At 36.9% G+C, this 21774-nt stretch overlaps 1 protein-coding gene across 2 annotated transcripts in view; it reads right to left on the bottom strand.

Moving 5' to 3' along the window:
- LOC118777402 (A-kinase anchor protein 2) overlaps positions 1-21774 on the bottom strand; it is a 120435-nt gene that overhangs the window by 59949 nt on the left and 38712 nt on the right. For both annotated transcript variants that reach the window (XM_036528248.1, XM_036528249.1), the window contains exons 3-6: positions 19681-19761; positions 14994-15124; positions 1943-2057; positions 1635-1656 (exon numbers count right to left, since the gene is read on the bottom strand). In XM_036528248.1, the coding sequence (XP_036384141.1) occupies positions 1635-1656; positions 1943-2057; positions 14994-15124; positions 19681-19761 (349 nt within the window). The remainder of the gene's footprint in view (positions 1-1634; positions 1657-1942; positions 2058-14993; positions 15125-19680; positions 19762-21774) is intronic.

The following is a 21774-nucleotide window of genomic DNA, read 5'->3' as shown; positions in this document are numbered from 1 at the left end:
AGCTGAGGCAAGAGGGAAACGATCCAAGGGTCTAATGTACCATAGACTGTTACGTGTATGTGTATGTAGACGTGTGTCTGTGTGCATGTATCACAAAGGAGCACTAAGTCATTGGTACAGACCGAAAGAATCATTCCAAACCAAAAGCTATTCTTTAAGTCAAAGTTAAGAGTTTAGCAAACAGAAAAAAGAAAGGAAATTCACATAAGCACCTCAGCTCTTAACATGTCCTGTACACTGAATTTCACCACTAAACTGATTTTTGGCCAGGTTATTTATTTACAGTGAGAACCTTTTTATACCGTAAAACTTCCAATAATAACCGAGTCTCCAATAAACGCCGGTAAAGTTAAGAAACTAAAGCAAATAAATGCCTCTGCATTCACTGGAAGTTTTACGGTATACATTTTTTATATCAACAATGTAGCTTTTTTTTGCACTTCTATCTTTCCTATTTACAAGCTAGATGCAGAATATACATTATTATTGCTCTTTGTACTGCCATGAAGTTCCACGGTGGTGACTTTATCCCACTATAGAAATAAAAGGGTAAAGACCAAATATAAACTCTAGGCTATGAAAAGTATGTAGGAGGTAAAGTAACATACTGATAACATACTAATAATAGCTATAACTAGCTAGTTAACAAACCAGCTCTCTAGTCCTCTAACTTTCTCTAAGATATGCTTCACGACAAATTTACATTGATTAACCTAATCATATTTTAAAAGCAAAACTGATTGTCTGTTAGATGATTTGTAACTGGTGATTGACATTGGGCAATAGGCGACCAGACAAAATGAAATGCCCAAAACCTCTCAATCTGTGAGATTCCTTGGCTCCCTAAGGAAACTGGGAGACCGGTAATGAGGAGCCCTGCAGGATCTTGTGAAAAGCATACAGCTCTGATGCTTTTTTTTGCGGATTTTTCATTCCATGTATAATTTGTTTAATCTTAATTCTGAGGCAATGTTTACCTTAATCTTTTTTTGACATCTTCAGAGGCTCAGTATAGCTAGCTACTACCAGCTAATAGCTACATGATGAATACAAGCTGTAGCGAGTCAGCGTCACACCAGTCCTGATAAGTTTCTATTGGTGCTGGAAACTACCAGCTTTGTAACTGTGAATAATGGTCCAACTTTTGGTAGTTTGAAGCAGTTTATATGCTTTTCAACAATTGTTTTTCATGAGAATCAGTGTCCCCAAACCACATGTTGATATTAGTTTGACGAATGAAATGTCCCTCGTCAACTGAGCCAGTACACGAAATTCTGGAGACATTACACTTCGGATTTTCCAAGTTTACTTGGAACCTAATACACACACCTCTCCCCAGCTTCCCCTGGTTATTGCTACAACAGCCATATAACTATTTTGTAAGTGCCCAACTATAAATAATGTATCTGAGATGACTATTCATGAGAAGAACAGTTAACCTTAAAGCACCGACAACTGAGTTAATGAAAGGTGTATCACTGCAACATTGTTATTACAATAACAATTAGTAATAATTAGTAATAATCATTAACATCACCAACACTGTCAGCACCACCACAACACAGAAATCCTAGAAATCAGAGTTGACTAGTTAGCTGGTGTTTTTCATTGATGAACTGTGCCCCACTACTTACCTCCATCTTGCTGTTGAAGACTCTATAAAAAATTTGACAAGACATAAAATATTTTCAGTGAACATGAATAATATTGATAGCAAAACAGCACAAACAAACATTGATTACAGAAATAGTTGGTTACATATACAGTACATATTTATCACATCATGAATTGCTGTACACAGCAGCAGCATTTATTTGATAAAACTTTAGAACCATGCACATTCATCCATAGATACCTACAGCATGTTGTTTATGATGAAGGTGTGGAGAGCACTGATGAAATGAACTTAGTGAGCTTCAGTGAACAGTTTTGCTTTACTCACTTTCTGCAAATCCTCAATTGATCTCTCCGTCTCCTTCAGCCTCTCTCTGAGAACTTGTTCTTTGGCAGAAATCTGTGATTCTTCACTCTCCAAAAGACCAATCTCCCCTTCCAATCTACAGAAAAAAACAACATTGAACAGGGCTTCACACTTATTTTTTTGGCATTTTTTTCTATTTTAAAAGTAGATTAGACAAAAATCACAAAATTAACATATTAAAGTACATACCTGAAGACATGCAATTTATGACCCTTTAATTACTATTCTTGCAAAAATGCAAATATTTGCTGTTTTAAGAAATGCTTGTTGATTTCTGTTATTTTTAAGTATATTCTTTTAAATGTTCCTTGATTTGCTGCCTTACTGGAGGTAAGACTGATTCTTTCCCTGGCTCCAGTGAATCCTCTGTTTTTTTAGAAATTTTACACATGGAGCTGACTACAACTAAGATTAATGGTAACAGGGAGGATGGTGCCAGTCTCTAGAGGTCCAGTATCTCATTCAGTGGGATATGTGGCAGGATACGTGACAGTCTCTGTGGTCCTCAATGCTGGGGGAGTGGATTTGTATTTTGTTTTTGGTATTGTAAATATATAGTATATAATGATGTGAGTAAAAATGTCTGGTCACAAAAATCAATGCACACAAAAACCTCTTTTCCAGTACATTGATCTACATAGTAAAGCAGTAAAGCTTGAAAACAAAGATGAAAATAAGGCAACAGCTGAGGCTGACTGAATATGAAACATCCAGATTACTGGTCTTGCATTGCACAAATTGCTTCCACTCCATGGTCATAAAGCTGAAAATACATATGTATTTGGCTTTCTAATTTTTAAACAATCCAACAATCATTGCTTTCAATGCAATTCCCATAGCCTTACAATACAAATTATACAAAATTATACAAATTATACAAAATTAAGTATGTGTTGGGAATTGTACACTGGGATACAAGTTAATGTTCTTGAAAGGAACTTTGATTGTTCTGTTTAAAGTCTAAGGATAGTGTTTGGTTGGGTATGTGGAAACAACCATTTATAATCTGTGCTCTGGTGTATGATTATGGCTCTTTTATACCCTTATACCATAAGGGAGAGCATCTTATAAAAATCACATACATGCCAAATAATTTAATTCCTTCTTTGTTTGGAAAAATTAATCAGTATTACTCTATAATGAGCTGTCAGTGTAATAAAATATGTTTTTTAATTTAAAATAAGATTATCCCTGAGGCATAGACAGGGGCATACTTTCCTTCCCAAAGGATCGCTGTCTTGGCCAATTTGGAAGCTCTCAGACAAGGAACTGACTCTGCCACCTCCCTTGTAAATTTCCTGCCATTGTTTAGATCACTGAGGTCACATTGTCAGTATTAACAATGGCCTGTATGAAAGGAGCCTTCCTATAACTGTTGCATTTAATCTGAGAGTAGCTAGGAGTGCTGGACAATAAACTGTCATTGCAGTTGAGAAAACAGCACAATACACCTGTAAAAGTAAACCATTTGCCTTATTTGTTTTCACAGCCATGTGAAATAAATCTTTTGTTCTACATGAATATTTTTTATTTGAATCAGTGTATTTTTTCCCTGCTGTAACAGAGTAGTGGTATAGTGCATGGGAGGGCAAAGTTGTCTCGCTTTGCAAGTGCCATGCTGCATAGCTTTACTATTTAAATGAGGAAACAATGCCACGTAAGAACAGCAGAATGGAGCGAGGGCTCACTCAAGTTGCTCAAAGGGGGCGGGGGAGAGTTTGCCGGCAGGGCACCAGACGATAAAACTCACTCTATCAATAGTATGAAGAGAAAGTGATGTCATGACGTCCCGCCATGTGAGTGGGAACATAGTGCTATCTGTGCTTCCGTCCTCTCCAAACACACCCCAGGGCATTCACCTCTCACATGCACGCCTCCAGCACAGATTTTCCTATGGCGGGAATGTCACTGATCTAATAATATAATCTAAGTTAACAGCTCTGTTCAAATATACGTCCAAATTTTAATTAGTTCATTGTATGGTATTACTGTTTAAACATAAATCCCTCCATTTTAACAGGTGAGTTCCAGAGGGAATGTGTTGATGGATTTACTTTCAATTCTTTAAATGCTGCTTGTCTGTACATTCACTAGACAAGCTCTCCATCCAAAGGACTACCATGTCCATAAACTGTACAGACTTATTTCAATTTGAAGATGCATGTGGTTGACTATTCCTATAGATCAAAGTAAACAAAGTCACTACCCGAGTTCTCTCGGGTCTTGCAAGGGGAAATTTGTCTGTTCATACATGTGAGAAACAACCAGGTATTTGTTATTCAAATTCAGTAATTCCTTCATGTTTTAAGAGTAAATCAATGCTATTCAAAAAGTAATACATGGGTCATAAACTGTCAATGTCAGTTATTCTGGGCCATCTAGTGGCAGAAAAGATAACGACAGTCAAAGACAAACCCACTGGCGGGACCATTAATCATTCTGTTCTGCACCGGCTGGTGGAGGGAGTCAATGAGAAAGCTGCACTGGCCTGGACGCTAGGCAGTCAAACAACAGAATAGCACTGCCCTCTAACGCAGAGTCCCACGGAGAGCTCAGCTGCTATTGATAACTCTACACAACAATATATTATGTGGGTAATTCCCAAAAGAGGAGAGAGGAAAAGAAGTCTACAGAGTGCACAAAAAAGGAGAGATCCTAAATAGGAACTGAAAATACATGTGACCTCATTTTCAGTGTTAACACAGACTGTTGTTGAATGTACAATACAACCTTAATGCACAGGTATATATATATAGCACTTGCTTTCAGTATTATGACACAGGCCATTGAAACTAAATATAAGTATCTAACATATGTTGAAATGTCAAGTATCCTGGCTACAAAATGGAATTCACTTCTGCATGGAAGACTTATTGTGCATGATTCCAATGTTGTTTATGCAATTTCCTAATGCAGGAGGTGTGGCCAGGGCAATGTGATTTATTGGGTTTGGAAAAATACCTTAAGCACAATTTTCAGGTGGGCCAAGGAACATTGTTTAATGGCCATTCCGGATTTAGGCACAGTATCTTTAAGTATGCATTTGCCCTTGTGCATTAGAGAAGTGCTACTCTTGTAACAATTTAAGACAGCAACAAGACTGGAGAAAGACAGTAGCATACAAAACACATGAAGGAGACAATTGTTGAACTGACTTGTTGTTAAACACATAAGCAGGTATATTACAAGATTATTTTAGGTATATCTGGATATATAGGAATGCAAAATGAAAAAGAGCAATGCTCCATCAAAAAGTTGAGTAGCAGAGTGTATTTTGAATGAAAATCTGAAATTTATTACATACTGTCTATTACCTTATCTAGTCTGTAATGAATACATAACAGCTTAAAGACACCTATTGTGTCTAACATGGCAGTAAAAACCTGAACATTGATCAGAAAGTGTGCTGAAAGCAATGTACAAAGATCATCTGATTATCATTTCTGTCTGTCAGACGTATTGTTAATCATCTTCTCTTTCATTAAAAGTCAAAACACTGCAGTCATCCGCCTTTGTGTTATGGAATAAACCCTACTGGAGTGGCAGTAACATTTTTTGGGTAGGGATGCTACACAGCCACATCCCAACACATGGAATAATTGCTCTGACATGTTATGCAACTAAAATAAGGCTGTAACTGGAAAACCAGAGGGGTATATAAATTACATTGTTGGCAGGGAAAGAGTCACAGACACATGCTTATTATCTTCAAAAACTGCTCGAGTCCTGCATCCAGCGTCAGAGCTACAACTTCAGAGAATTATGTGAGGGGTGTTCTAGGTCCAATATACACATCATGAATATATTTAGTTATAAATACAATAATAAATACTGAAACCCCAGCATATTTTTTCCTCAGAGATATGACCAACAGAAAATACTTTTTGTGGATCTGAGATTTAAGTGGAGTTGGTAGCATTAAGCAATGCCATTCCTGCAAGAAAGAGCCTTGGCAGGATTGCTTCCAGGAAGGAATGCTGCCCTCCATGCAGACCAACCACAACATGCTTTTGTTTGTCCTTATAACACAAGTTAAACAGTTTAGTAAAATTTTATTCATTAATTTCAGTACCCAATAAACTTTGAAAGTTCTGTATGAAACCAAAAATATAATTTATTTAGTTATTCAAAATTAAGGACATGGCACATTGCAGTTAATCCAAGAAAACATGTAATGAGGTGCTGTAGCTCTCACGTGACTCATACAGTTAACTCAAGATTCTTTGATCACCCTGGCGGTTTTTCCAGAACAGAGTAACTTCATGAGAAAGCCTCTGGATAGTATTTCCAGGCACGTCTGAGTGCGGTGGGCCAATGACCTCATGCAGACTCTCCCAGCTACCCTCCCACTCCCAGCTTCCTGTTCTCTTCTTCCACTTCCTGGCTGGATGTGTCATTATCTCCAGCTGCCGTTGATTAGTGGGAACAGGAATGTGCTCTGGGTTATTATATCATCACATGCCCTCTTCAGCTCAGGAGAGCCTTTGCCATTCCATAGTTCGGTGACTTTGGGGGGTGCTGGAGTTTCTCCCATTCAGCCTACAGCAGTGGGCTTATGTCTTTGAAAATGAACATGTGGGCAGCATGTTTCCACCCGAATCATCAGGAGAGGCAGACAAATTTCTCTCAGGGCAATTTCATGACTTGCATTGACAGAGAAGATGATGTTAAATAGGAGCTGTGTTTCCAGAGCACCACAAAAATTTCCCATCACTGCTACCCACAACTTTTTAAGCCCTAATATGTGGATATGCAGAAACGTCATTCAGCATGACTCTAGTGACGGGCTGGTTGGCTGTAGCATTCCCAAAATGCATACAGATGTGCACAGTAACAACAGCGATTTTCTAAATTGGCACATCACAGAAATGCAACCTTCAAATCATTTTTTGATATGGGTCTTTAATACAGCCAATAGATGCTTTTGTGTCACAAGAGTAAATAATGATTAAGAGTATTTTCAGAGGTATCCTTTTTAGATATCACAACCTAAAATTCAAGCTCCACAGACTTCAAACTCCTGTGCTATGGCATTAAATATATTTAGAATAAAGCTTTCCTTTTACAAATAGGTGAAATATCTATAAATGAATAAAAACTTAATTTAATGGGGAATTATTTAATGCCCTCTGACTATTCACTTATTTACTCAATATAATCTCAATGTGGTCAGCTCTCAACTCTTAATGAAGTGTCTTAGAGATGCTTTTAATTGTTTACCTATGAATGTGTATATTCTTTATTCAGACTTATTAACTTGTATAGTTTATGCAATGTGATGCTATGAATGAAAACAGTAATGCCACTCCAAACTAAATAAAAAACCACAATGAGGGAGTAATGATTGTAGGCCTTGGGAAAACTTCGTAAGCCCTCTTAGTAAGTCTTTTATTCATAATTAACAAATGATTAAACTGAAGGAATAGAGGTAAAAAATAGCACGTACACTTCCTCAGGCAGTGCTGAAGCCAAACGTTGTTTGGAAAATACCTGTAGATGACTATTACATTTGGGGATGAAATGTGTTAAGCTGTTTTAATGGTAGGAATTACCGTTCATACCAATGAACTAGTAAATATAATGTCAAACACAGTAGCTATGCTCAGATATACACTGACAAGCCAAAGTCAACAGAAGGGTGACACTGCTTATCTTAAAACCTTATAAAACACTTTCAAGTATTTTCAAACACTCCTTCCTTTCCTTCCTATGAAAACAGAGCCCAGCAGATTTCATTCGCTTTGTCCACCACGTTCACCATATTAGGCTGTACTTTCATCCACTAATATATACAGAGGTATACAGAAATGAACAAAGAGTAAAAACATTTCATATAAGTTATAACTTCTAACAGAGAGTGAGTGCCGGACACTGTTTTATTTAAATTAGATTACATTCAGTGTCTTCTGGTGGATCGTCTGCATTTCATCCGTGTCATTTACATTTACATTTTCATTTATTTATTTAGCAGACGTTTTTACCCAAAGCAACGTGTCAACCATTACACTTTCCCAAAGGGAAAGACAAGGATGTTTAGAGAAGCTTTGACAAAGGAATTTCCTTCTTTTGCTTCTTTTTTTCAAAGCAGCACTTGCTATTTAAACACAACCAATTTCATTTTCACATCTCTAACCAGAAGTATCAACAACAGAACATCCATATCATGTCACCATTAATTTTTTTAGCCATTCATCATCCAGTATGTTTATAAACTTGTCAACTGCTCACCGTCCACTATGCATCTCTATGCACCTAACTATGTATCTTCTAAATTGAACTTTGATTAAGGCTTCAATAATTACAGAAGAAAATTCAAATTTGGAGGGAAAAATTATTGGGTTATACATCAAATGAAGATAAAATGTCACACTGTGGGTGCATGTACCTCCTGTGAAGTCTTTATTGGATGGATAAGAACAAATTAAAGTGCAAAATTGCACTTGCCCTATTTGCTGCAGCTGCTGAACCCAATATTGGATTCTGATATTGGATACAAAGTACCGAACATGAAACATACGTAGCTACAGGATCCAATTGAAAGTACATGTTATCATCACAATAGATATTTCCTGAAGTGGAAGCGAATCACATATTACATCCACTATTTATCATCCATATATTATTTTACCCCAGGTAAAATCTGATACAATTTCACTTAGTAACAACACTGGCTGGTGGATTGAATGATAATACTGTATATATATATATATATATATATATATATATATATATATATATACACACACACAGAAAAATTGTACAGGCAAGGAACAAGGCAATGAGGGGCACCCTATGGTACAAATATTGTGTCCTCCAGATGTTCCCATATTCTAAAAACATAACACCCCCATACACACTGCTAAATGGTTTCATGAACACCAAGATGACGTTATACTTTCTAGTACCTATGTTGCTGCAATTCCACTTAACTATGTTGCATTATTCTAAATTCTAAGTTACATTACACATCATGTTACAGTAACATCCTTTACATTTTTTAGCACTCATTACAGCCATTGGGTTAGAAAATAAATAAGTTTAAGGAGTGTCCTGTCTGGCTTTCATCTATTTTTGGGACACTGTTCAGGGTGCAAATATAGCGTATGACACTCCCTTGACCTTGCCCCATGCCAAAGAAACAGCCATTCCCTACACTTGCAAAGGCAACATAGGCTTCTTGCACTAATGTGCTTTGGTTTTTCATTTTGTTGACAAAGTCAAGTGTATTTGTACATTTTCTTATATATACATTGCTAAAAAAATATTGGTGTTAATTTTGCAGGTAATTAGAATACAAAAAGTACAAAGTGCTTATGAGTGTCATCAGACTTAATATAATCCAGAGAAAACATGGCTGGCGCTTCATTAGAGCATCAAATATAACCAACTGCACCTCATTCTTACTCAGAGGCCAGGCTAGAATAAAGCCACATTCCGCATTATTAAATATCCATCCCAATTATCCAAATATCCATCCAATAATAATTCTACATTGAGCAAAAGATATGTGTTGGACTAAAGGTATTAATTTCATTTTGGCACAAGTGAACACTGCTGTAATGTGTTAGTGAGTTGCTAAATCCCCTCTATAAAAAAAACAGCACTGAGATATGCCTTACCTGGAACAAGTTGGTAATTTTTTATCAAAACATCACAGCACTTGTCTTACGTGGGAGGAGAGGGGATATCCTGCACACAAGAGGGTGTGGTTCTGTGGAAAGTGACATTTTTGTGCCAGCTTTGTGCTTAGGGTATAACGCCCTCAACGGCCACCTCTTAGGGCAAGCGCAAGACATGTCAATGTAAAAATGATGCCCTGCAGAAGATTTGTGACATTAATACTGAACACATTGTAATGCCATTCACAGAACCAATTTTCTGTCAATGATCATGTGTTTTGTATTCCATTTCTCATTCGACTTACGCAGTGAATAATGTCATCAATTACATACTGCTATCAGTATTTACATGGTGTGACCACATATCAGGACACATTATCCTGAATGAGAATGCAGTGATATTTCTAAAATGTCTTTTAAAATAACTGTTCAATATCTTTTTTTATGTGTTGTATGTATTTTACTAATAGCTTGTACTGTAAACCCTTACATCATTCTGCAGTTTCATAAAGAGCAACATGAAATACATCATGATGTAACTGGCGGGTGCGAGTGTAACTAGATCTTCTTTCCTTGATCTACCGCTCTGAACTGCATCTGTCCCGACAGGTTGTGGCTGACATCTGTCGTCTGATCGCAGTATATTTTGAGGCTGGTACAGAAGGTCCCTCTGCTCTCCCTGTTGCTGTAAAATTGACACCTGTCCTTCTCACTGGTTCTGTCCTTCTCTCTCTCTCTCTCTCTCTCTCTCTCTCTCTCCATGCACTTCTACCCACCCAGCAAACTTTTATCCATGTACCCATGTACTCCAGCTGACGTGCTTGAAAGGGGCAAGCAGCACGTTAATTCAGTTGCAGTCACAATGGTTACATTTGAAAGGATAGCGAGTTAGCTAGCTAGCCAACAAGGGTACATTGAGTACTATACATAAACAATTGATCATAACAGGAGCATTGTAAAAATGCTGTTGAACACACACAAAAAAATGCCTGATAGACAGCAACATTACGAAAAAAACACTGACTCAATTCCCAGAATGGTCAGGAAGTATGTAAGGCCACACTGCATTCTAGCTAGCTAAGTGATCTGAACCACAAACTAACTAGTTCAGACGATGGACAACCTCCTCTCCATCAATTTCTGGCTTCTTCAACCAGTTCCTCTGGGGAATGCTATGGCACATAGATGACTTAACAAAATTCTTTCACGCTCAATTATAAACTGTTTTTTTAATACAGAATTCAACACTACCGAATATTGTATTTCATATGGGTGGTATGAAAAAAAAACACTTACATATTGCCTGTTGCTTTTTCTGTGTGATAAATCTACTTGATGACTGATGTGAGAGAATGTTTTGAACAAGTACACTGATACGTTTTTCCTCATTTAAAATAAAATATTTCATACTAACTTGTACTTTTTTTGCAGAAACATTACAAAGGCTCATCTCAGTTCCAGATGTGTTTTATTTGTTTTATTCAGAAGTATCTGCTCAGATTTTGTAATTACAGTGAATGTCTTGCAAATGTGTTCTGCAATGAGGACTAACAATCCAGTGAGAAAATTCATTGGCCACCAGGCTCTGGGCAGGTAGGTGTGGTTTTCTAGGGCAATTTACACTTATTTACAGCGTTCATCACCCACTCTAAGAGATATGCAGGTCCTTAATTTAAGTCTGAATCCCAAGAATGTAAAAAAAAAAAAAAACCCTCAGCACCCTTAAGTCTAAATCGGTTCCTTCAAAGGTTATCTGTCAATATAATCTGATCATCATCTCAGATTATGAGATGGCATGTAAATATAGGTCATGCTTCAAAATCATCAGTTTTATTAGACACACGGGGTAGTGAAATTTTCTGAGTGGGTTCAATTACAAAATTCGTTTTCAACCTCAAATTCAAAGATGTAGTGTGTATAGAACCACATGGTGAAAATGACTAAGTCTAACACAATAATTACCACAGTACAAAATTATACAATTACATCTCCAGACTAATGTACTTAAGATTGTGTTAGGCATCATTCCCAGTGTCTGCCTTAGTTGGAATAAGTTTCAAAATACTTTGCACAAACACAAGCTGGAACGAACACTTACATTGTACTTTCGAAAGGCAAGCAAAAATCTTTTGAACTGCAACTTATCAGTCACCAAATGCATTATTATCAGGCTATCAGTAAAGTCAATAAAATGACTGAAGTTGAGGTTGGCTGTCAGAGGAAATGTTTACTTCCTCCTCCCTTGTTTGTGTATTCTTTAAAAGAAAACCATGCATGACACTGTATAGTTCAGAAATGTAGGTTCTGAAATCCCTGATTTGGATTTCTTTGTAAAGCAGTATGAACACACTAATTTGAAAGTTCTCTCTTATATAACTGACCCTACTTTAAACTACTGATAACAGTGTCAATGAAGATACTCAATATTACAGTTTTAAAATGAAATATTCAACTGACATTCATGTTGTACTTGAGTCCTTCTGGACTTAACAATTGTCAACTTGGAAACATTCTTGCTGTTATTTGTTGGTGTTAGAAAACATCCTGTCCTTAGTTGTTCCAGGGAAAAAGAAACAGGCACCAAAAATATGGGGAAGATCTATTCCCTGATTCACTAATATATAAAATAAGAAAAGTGAGCACCTTATTCGAAGTGGGCTGAAGATAGAGATAAAGAGTCAAGGATTCAAAAAAGTTTATTACTGGATTAAACAATAAGAAACAGATAAGGTCAAGCTGACACAAAAAACACACAGGTTTTTTTGAAATACAGTGTCTGATGATTTCATCTTCCTTTACCTAGACATCATCATTTTCACTGAGTTTATAGTTATGTCTTTTAATGTTTTTGTCAATATGCTGGACCTTGTGCTTTTTACTTTACTTTTACCATTTACTTACCACTATGCTAGGCTGCCTTTATCCTTTCCAAAATCATGCCTAAATGCGAAATCATGCCAAGGGTAATAAAACCATGGCTTCGCCAAATTGAGCAAAAGGTAGCAAACTGTGCAGATAGCTACCCACATTCAGCTGCACATCACCTAGAGCTGGCTGCAAGTGGAAACAGCCTTTTTAATGTGGCCATGTTCATGTCCACCTGGGAAATGAGGCAAAAATCTTGAAATAAAAACAAAAAGTGTTGACTGATGGTTAACCTGCAACTGCTTTAAACTGGTTGCACATAGAAAAAACTGTGTCCTTGAAAGAATACGATTTCACTACTAAAAAACCCAGCGGAAGCTTTCTAAGGTCATACTGTGAGAAAATGAAAGTAAAAACACACAATGATGAATAACTTCTGCTGGCCATTTCTAGAATGAAATTCTACTATTGAAAATTTGTCTTGTATGTACGATGACCATTAGATCTCACAGTGAACTGATACTGGGGACTAGATACTTGCGATTAGAGGTCGGACTTAACTGAAAAGCTGAGTCATCTATTTATTTTGGAAATAATCTTGTAACAATGCATCCATCTTGGGAAAATATCCATACCCTTGGCTCTACCCATACAAACCCTCCTTAACTGTCAACAGATGTATCCGGTGAATAGGGAAAGCAACTTTCATTGCATCAAAAAAAATGCTCATGTTTTAAATGAGGATTAATTAGTCACCTCTTCCCTATTCTTCCCTTTTACCTTCCCTTCACCGCCCATTTACCCGACTCAACAGTTCCAGTGACACCTAACAAATCACAACAGATTTTCAAATGAAACATGTTTTTTATTGCATTAAATGTGACTGTCTTTCTATGTTACAAAAAGCACATAAGCAATCACATTTGGTGTAGCAGAAACATCTGTTTCAGGATGGAAAGGATTTCCAACAAAGAACATTTCAGATAACTGATTTTCCTCACAATAATATACAAATACCAGACATTTTCCTCACATCCAGTATGCTAAGCCTGAAGATACACATTTGAAGATGAAGGCCTCAAATTACTACCATGACATTAAACTAGGCATGGATGTCCATGGTGATAGATTGCAAAATAAAGGCTTCATCCTTCATATTTACTTGATATTGCCATACAAGTAATACCAAACCAACACTTTGGCTGTTCCAATGGAAGATTCAGGAGACATTGTTCAATCAATATCATGCAGCTGCATGTCCAAACTCTATTCCTGCAAATATATAATCTGTATTCAATCTGATTTTCTTTCTTTGATCCTCTGCCTGGGAATTATTGTTATTGTTCACAGCTACACAACTCATGATCAAAAAAAAGTTTCATGGCCTTATGCTGACTCTGTTTGTCCTCACAGATACACTTTGGAGAAGGCAGTAAAATATTACAGTGCTGTATTGTTGAAGACAATTAAATCTTTGAAAACTATTTTATTAAAACAAATAAGTGAAAAAATACATTATAAGCCAGAATTTATGTAACTTTTAAAGAGGCCATTTTCACAATCAACAGCCATTGGTTTAGTGTATTGCAGTATGTAGCTTGAGTTCTTTTGGGTTTTATTTGGGCCTATATTTGATTATAATATTTTCTGTGCACCAAAAAGGAGTCTGGGACTTAATGAAAATTGAATTGAAAATTTCACTGAACAAACAGTACGGCATAGTGACACATTCTGTAAGTGTTATTGTGCATGTGTGTGCATGTGTGCATGCTTTCACTGAGCTTTACATCAGCTCCTCATAATTTTAGAGCAGAAGTTAGCTATGCTTTATTGTTATGTTTACCAGAGCAGGGAGTCACTATAAAAGCATAAATCCAGCATCCAGCCTGTTTCCGAGTCCCCTTTAACATCCCACTCTCATTTTAGCAGGATGTCATGCAGTTGCTATTTGGCTGCGCCTCTGCCAGCACTATTTTGGATCCTGTGGTCTCTCATGCAAATATGATGGCTGACATACTGCCATTGTCAGTGGCCTTTCACTTCTCCTACTCTTAAAGTGCCCCTCAAAAGCACTTCATTGACAGAACAAAGAAAGAAGAGGCATCTGCGTTTACATATCTCTGTCAAACACATGGAGATTATTTGATTTGCATGCTCTCAGAAACATCTGTTTTGCCCTAGCGCTTCTTTGCCACATTTGTACAGCTCACATCTGGAATAACCAAAATGAAATTAGATTACCAGATGCAGTGAAAGACTGAAAGACTTTGATGTATACTTAATTAAAGGATAATGTGGCTGTACTCGGAAATAATTTATGTTTTGAAAGTAATTGGCAAATGTATATAATTATATTTCTGACAGGGTTGTCTGAATGTCTAAGTACAAACTTATTTTGCTTTTTCAAATCAATGAGCCATCGATGCGCAGTAAATGTAAATCTTCATTCACTGTGAGCTGAGCATCTGCACTTACGTCTAAAGTTTCGCTACACGGTGTGAGCAGAGGGAGGGCAGGGGCACCTGTACCTGTGAATGGAGTCCTCCAGCTTCTTCACCTGCATTTCGTCCTCCTCCGCCTGCCTCCTACGCACCTCCTCTTCCTCCTGTGTCCCTGCTGGAGCCCCCTGGAGGAGCCATCGTTCCCTCATTGCTTTAGACTGCGGAAAGATGACAGAGATTTTAGGACACTATGGGACACCTATAGGCTAGGAAAAGGTGGAACTCAAAAACAACTTCTTTACCTCAAGTGGTACCAAGACCAGAGGGTGTCCGGTTTTCACTCTACCTCACCTATCCTATAGAAGTCATTTGTTTGATTGGAAAGGCCTACTATTTTCAGCCTTCAAAGGAAGAGATTAGAATAGGGTTATAAATTCTGCTACATTTCCTGTCCACCCTACTGCCTTCATGTTCTTACTCATAGCAGCATAACAGATAATCTCTACTGTAAAATAAGTACATAAATAAGTGTACACTTCAATACTGCCAGGAAGTTCTCTTTATCTGTGAAAATTTGTCCCTTAAAGAGAGCTGACAAACCATCAACTTCAAGGACCCTAACATTCCTTTCTCCCAGAAGCTCCTCCCCTTTCTCCCTACCCCTTTGCAGAGTGTTGACAGAGCTGCCACAACACCCTTCACTATGGGAGGAATGTGGCAGACTATTTCACAAGCTGCTGTAAATATGTGAGGGCAAACAGTCCAATGACAGCATTAGATTTTGGGAATGCCAGCTCACATTATGAAAATACACCCAATATCACACCTTTTGAAACTGTCCTTGAAATCCATATATTGTCTCTTGCTACACTTCCGTGATGACCAAAGATTAAATGCAATTGTGAAATGACACATCTGGCTCTTTGGAAAGCTTTCTTACTTGCCAAGGAGTCAAAACACCAGATGGAGTAGTTTGTTTTTGAAGGGTTAGTCAATATTATAATTTAATCTCACCTAGGTTTGAAATGTGAGCAAGTGTGAGAATTGTTTTCCTACACGCCTTTGTGTCTACGTGAAAACAGGAATGAGATATTACTCACAGGAGGAATACTGTAATTATGCCAGAGTAAGTTGAAATACTTGCTTATTTATGCTGTGTTGTATTGTCCATATTAGGACATCCCTGGTCTCATGCCTTTGTCTTGGCTCTGTAAAAAAGTAAATCTCTCTGACTCAGTACTGGCATCCTCTTCCAGAATAATACTTTCAGGCCCAGCACATTAAAAGTCAGACTCTGATTCAACATCTGCTTCTGACTAGAGTCACAAGGACCTGCCTCGGGTATACCAGTGAAGGCTGTGTCCCAAATGCCATTTTCAACCACTTTTTGGCCCCTTTGGTGAGTGAAAATGCACATATGACACTTCTCTTTGTCACATTTCTAAGTGTTCCAGTAAGCCGAAATTGCAGCAACTGCTGCACTGCAAATGGAGGATGTAAAAGTGAGTGGGAGTTTTTCATTAAATTCATTTGTACTCCTTTAAAAGTGTTGAGATGTATTTGGTTCGCATTTGAAAGCTACAATCTGCAGACTGTTACATCTGGGCAGTTCCCTAGTTTCCAAAACACTGCTTGTCAATAAGAGGACAGATCTGTGCAGGAGAGGATACTCTTTAAAATAAGCTTAGTTAGCTCCAATAGCTAGCATTGGTTAGACTTACATTATAAAAGGGATATTTATACACACATTACATACATTGCATTAACATACACAATGTAAAACAATGATTAATATTGGCTACAAATTATTAGTTTGCAACTTTATTTATAGAATTAAAACCAAGTTGTCTAAATATCTGTTTTTTTAATAGTTTCTTGAAATGACATTATATTCCCAGTAGATATGCAAGCTCTTTCTACTGATCATAGTTCAGATTTAAGGGAACATGTGAATCATTTAAGTCTATGACATTACCAATTCAACAGGTACTGAAAAATTCAACACACAATGGTTCAAATCAGGATTGTTACAAACGTTACCACAATGCTTTGTTAACATCCTGTGATGGTTCTGACAACTTTGCCACATAGTTATGTTGGCACTGTCCAAACTCAAACATTATCACTACATTGTGACAATGTTGTGTGTTGTCTGAGGAACTGAGATAGTCACAAGATCAAAAATGTTCTAAGATGGACCCCATATTAAGCCTTATGTTTGTCTGACAGTCATCATTACAATAACATTTCTCTTATGCAGCCTTCCCTTATATGAACTGTGCTTAAAAAGTGGTTTGATGATCGTAACCATTGTTGCAGAATGTTTTTTAATGTTTTCCTTCCCCCTTGAATGCTACTAAGGCCAACTGAAAACTATACTTGTCTCACTGCGACAACCTCTGCCAGACCTTAGGAAAGGTGCTACCCCTTGCAACGGGACAATGAGCAACCCATGCTGACGTACCCACCCCTATTCCTACTCAAAGCAAGTCCCTTATACACTGTGCTATTCAGGAGCCCTCACAGAATGTTTTTGACTGCTGCTCCCAAGCAATTTCAGTTAAAAATAATTTATTGATTTTTATGAATATTTTATAAAGTTGTATACATTTTATTTATTTGTCACACATTTCAGATGAGGGATACACAAATGACAATATTCTTCTTTATTTTTATTATAGTAGTATGGCTATATTTGCATTAGTTTGAGGCATCCAACCTCTGCTGTACAATCCTGTACTGAAAGGACAGTGGTGTATATATGATATAAATAATGTAATATAAATATAATTAAAGGACTTAAAGGCATGTTCTGTTCTTAATAGTTTACCAGCGTAATTATCACATAAAATGACAATCTATTAGATACTTGAAATATAAGGTTTCTGGATAAAGTCATTAAGTATTTCAGTTTGAACCCTCATAAAAATGTTTAGTTTGTCTCAGCAAAGACTTAGGTCAATGACCCATACAAATGATCAGAGTTTTATATAAAACATCAAAACTTTAATCCAACATCCTTCCTGCATCCATCATTCACATACACTGAATTTTATTTGCCTGCACAGTCATCTTTGGTAAATGCTGGGAAAATGAACTGCTTTGTCAGAGGACAGAAATCGTGAGTCTCATGTGTATTGCAGAAATAAAGCTAAAGACAAAATAGCCACCAATATTTTACGAGTGATTAAAAAAAGGCCCGGATGTTGCACACACACAAGGTTAGTAGATCACGGAGATCTCATAACCAAACAACATTTCCGATGAGAACTGGCTCTGAACTCAGTTTACACCACCCACTGTTGAACAAACATTACATATCCTGGTAAAATGCTTTTTCTAAGCTCCAGTGGGACATCATGTAGCTTATGTAGGACTTAATGTATTTTCCTCCAGCTAGCGAGTTTGTTAATTTGAAGAACAAAATAACACCTAATACTTTTGAATATTCCAGAAAGCTACAAGCAGAGCTGACTTTCATTCACCACTGTTTTCCTTGTGTTCAGCCCACTGGGATCTTGTCTTTCAAATGGTCTCACGGGTCATTGTTTTATCAAATCACTGCGGTCACTGGGAATCACTACCATTTCCTCAAAAGCAAACTTTTCCCTAGAGGACAGAGGAATAAAGCCTATTTCAAGAAAACATTCTTGTGTAAATGTGTTTTTGTGAAGTGTAATTGGCATAAAATGCATACAATTCAAAGCAGGACACAAATGAGGCAGGCTCTGAGTGTTAAATTTAAGCAATTCCCATATCTCTTTGTTGTTTGTTTATGTGGCGATTCTCCCCCAGACTGCTTAATTTTTTCTAAGATAAGTTATCCGGCTTTGATTTCTGGCTGCAGTCTATGGGAACTTTTAATTTTGTCCATATATTTCCTGTGTCTAAACACACAGAATTCTTACAACATATTATACCAATCATCTAAAAACATGTGGCAAGAACAAAGCTGTAGAAAAAGCGACTTTCCAACTCCACTATTCCTGGTTTAAGGGCCTATTGACCATAACACAAAGGGTTCAGCCATAACAGAAATAAGTATTGTATTTGGTAACAACATTTATATTCAGTCTAACTTCACAGATCATAGCACATTGTTAAAGCTCTTTAACATGTTTGACATAGCACTTTAAAGTTCTGTTATGACACACACTAGAAGATACATCCACAAATGCATCACACATGATTCAGTATAGCTTCCTAAGAACAAATGTTATCAATTGTTTTAAAACCAGACAAGAAAAGATCATCATTACTAGCAATGCTATCCTTTCTTCCCTCACAATGGTTAGCATATTGTTGGGTTCCAAAACAATCAATAAAGATTTTTGAGGAACAATTGCACATTGTTTATGTCACAAGGACTCTGAGGAACCACAAACTTAAAGCTTTACATCTTGTTGTCTATCGTTGTTATGAATCTGTGTTGAGTGCCTTCTGATGCATTTATGCAGTGTCATTTACAGTGCCATTTCCAGACATCTGAAGTAAAGTTTCAGACGCATATAGTAAGACATAATGCTACGTGTGGCTGCTATGTCATGTTTTGCTTTACATAGGCAGGCTTCATATAAATCATTACCACATATTTACGGCAACATGAATTTTTATGGGCACCCTTTTCAGTTCAGCATACAATTTATTTCAGAATTTTAATTGTTTTTCATCCCAATTAATAATTCTTTTTCTATTCCAGTAACATAGGGGCAGATTGAATTGACACATACAGTAGATTTTCTTCTAAGGCAAATGCACTCTGGAGGACAGTTACCTTGAGGTGCTGTAGCTGCAATATGAGGTCTTCCAACTGTCTTCTTTTGTCTTCAATCTCTGCTTGTCTTTTTCTTTTTTCCTGAAAAATACAATAGGGATTTCCAATTTATAAGATAGAAAAAAATAACCATTTGACATTCAATGTTGAATGATCTCACCTTTTGATACCGCATTGTATAATGTGACTTGTACTGCACATACATATTTTTATACAAGGGGTGGTGTTGCTGGGAGAGCCATGCAGAGGCGGTGGAAATTTGATGAAAACGTTGGTGCACCGTACTGACCGAGACGTTAAGAATATTCTCATTGGCAGGATACACTCTTTTCCTATTCTCTACCTCTGTTCCACATTCAATGTGGGATAGAAACTCCCACATACCCCTACTGGCAAACTGGCAAAAAGCAAACGATTACCTAACACTGATTTGCCTATATAAAATATAAAATATATATGAAATCATGTTAAATACAAGAAATATTTCTATATTTGCATTACACTGCACTTTTATCTATTTTTTCCTTTTTCTAGTTTTCTAACTCACAACTCACAAGTATCAATGCAACAATTTCCAACTATATACCGTGATCTGGATTTTAGGAACCTTATATGTCAATTTATGCAAGATAAATACTTTGATAAATAATTTGTTCTTTTTCACAGAAAAAGTAAATATATTCTACTAAACACCAGTACCAACTGTCAAATACCCAATACATGTTGCCTTGGTATGTTTTGTATGTTTTAGTAATCCGAACAATTGTCATATTTATTATTTTTTGTACGAGTACAGGAAGTTAAGGCCTGTATACACAATGATGATACTGCCTCAATGACTGTAGGTTTGGACTGGAATGTGCTGCTGAAGATATCAAATATTCATATATGTAGAAGACAGGAAATAAGGTTTCATAATAAAATTTCATCCTATAATCCACAACAGCAAACAATTGTCTTACTTGCTCTGTTTAAGAATATTCCCCTGTACAATGCAGTATTGATTCATAATTCTTAACAGGGTACATGAAGACACTGTGGACTGTAGAGGCTGGGAGTATAAGAGGTTAAGCTATTAATGGATCCATAATGTTAAACAGATGTATTATTATATAATTTAGTCATGAAAAACACATGCAGATGTTAAACTTCCTCCGCTCTATTTTTACCATGAGCAAGTGCCAATAAAGAAAAATGCTGCTGTTTTGGCCATCCAGGTTCTGTCTACGGTATTCAAATATGATGAGTCATTGGTTATATTGAAACAAAGCATATACTGTACTGAAAAGCAAACTGATACATTTCTCTGCTTGATTTTTCTCAGTGGATGTGGGTGTGGAGTCTGAAGATATTAGCAATATGATCATAAAAACAATATGACCCTTACAAAAGCTTCTTGAATAGTCATTGTCCATTGTACATGTATGTGCATGTGCAAGGATGTACTGCTACTATAAAATACACGTCAGTTATTTTACTAGTGTACATTTGTCGTTAATTTATGCCAAAATATTAAATAAATCTTACAGAATCCTCATCTCACTCTGGAGCAAAGAATGGCATTTGCTCTTCATGAAGTTAATCATAACCAAAGCACACATAAGTTGTTTATCCTTTTTCTAATAAAACAGAATGTGGTCCTTCCAGAAAACAGATCATGTTGCCTGCTCTGCTTGAAAATAAGGGTTGCAGCTGCAACAGCAATGCTGTACTCATCTTTGTCCGACACTGTGGGCTCTGCGGTTCACAGACGATCAAAGCTCGAGTGCATTAACAGGAGCTAATGAATTCAAATTTGGCAGGAATTAATTATGCAAGTGGGTGCAAATTTGAATTCCTTTTGAAAAAAATGTTATGGGAAAATCCCATCATTCTATTTGCAAAAAATATTAAGAAGTAGGGATTTGTGAAAACAGACAGTTCTCAACAGTTACCACTGTATGACACCACTGTCACTGACCGAGTCACCATGACTCATGCTCTGTGGGATGTTCATGTGTTCCCCAGATAATCGCACCCCTTTCCAAGTCTGGCAGCCCTCGAGCAGACCTGTCCCATCAAGGTCTTACCCCCTGCTGGCACACACGCCTGCCC

Source organism: Megalops cyprinoides, chromosome 5 (genome assembly GCF_013368585.1).
Source record: "Megalops cyprinoides isolate fMegCyp1 chromosome 5, fMegCyp1.pri, whole genome shotgun sequence".
Taxonomy (NCBI): domain Eukaryota; kingdom Metazoa; phylum Chordata; class Actinopteri; order Elopiformes; family Megalopidae; genus Megalops; species Megalops cyprinoides.
The sequence above is the reverse complement of the archived record's forward strand: the minus strand, read 5'-3'. Positions and strand labels throughout refer to the sequence as shown.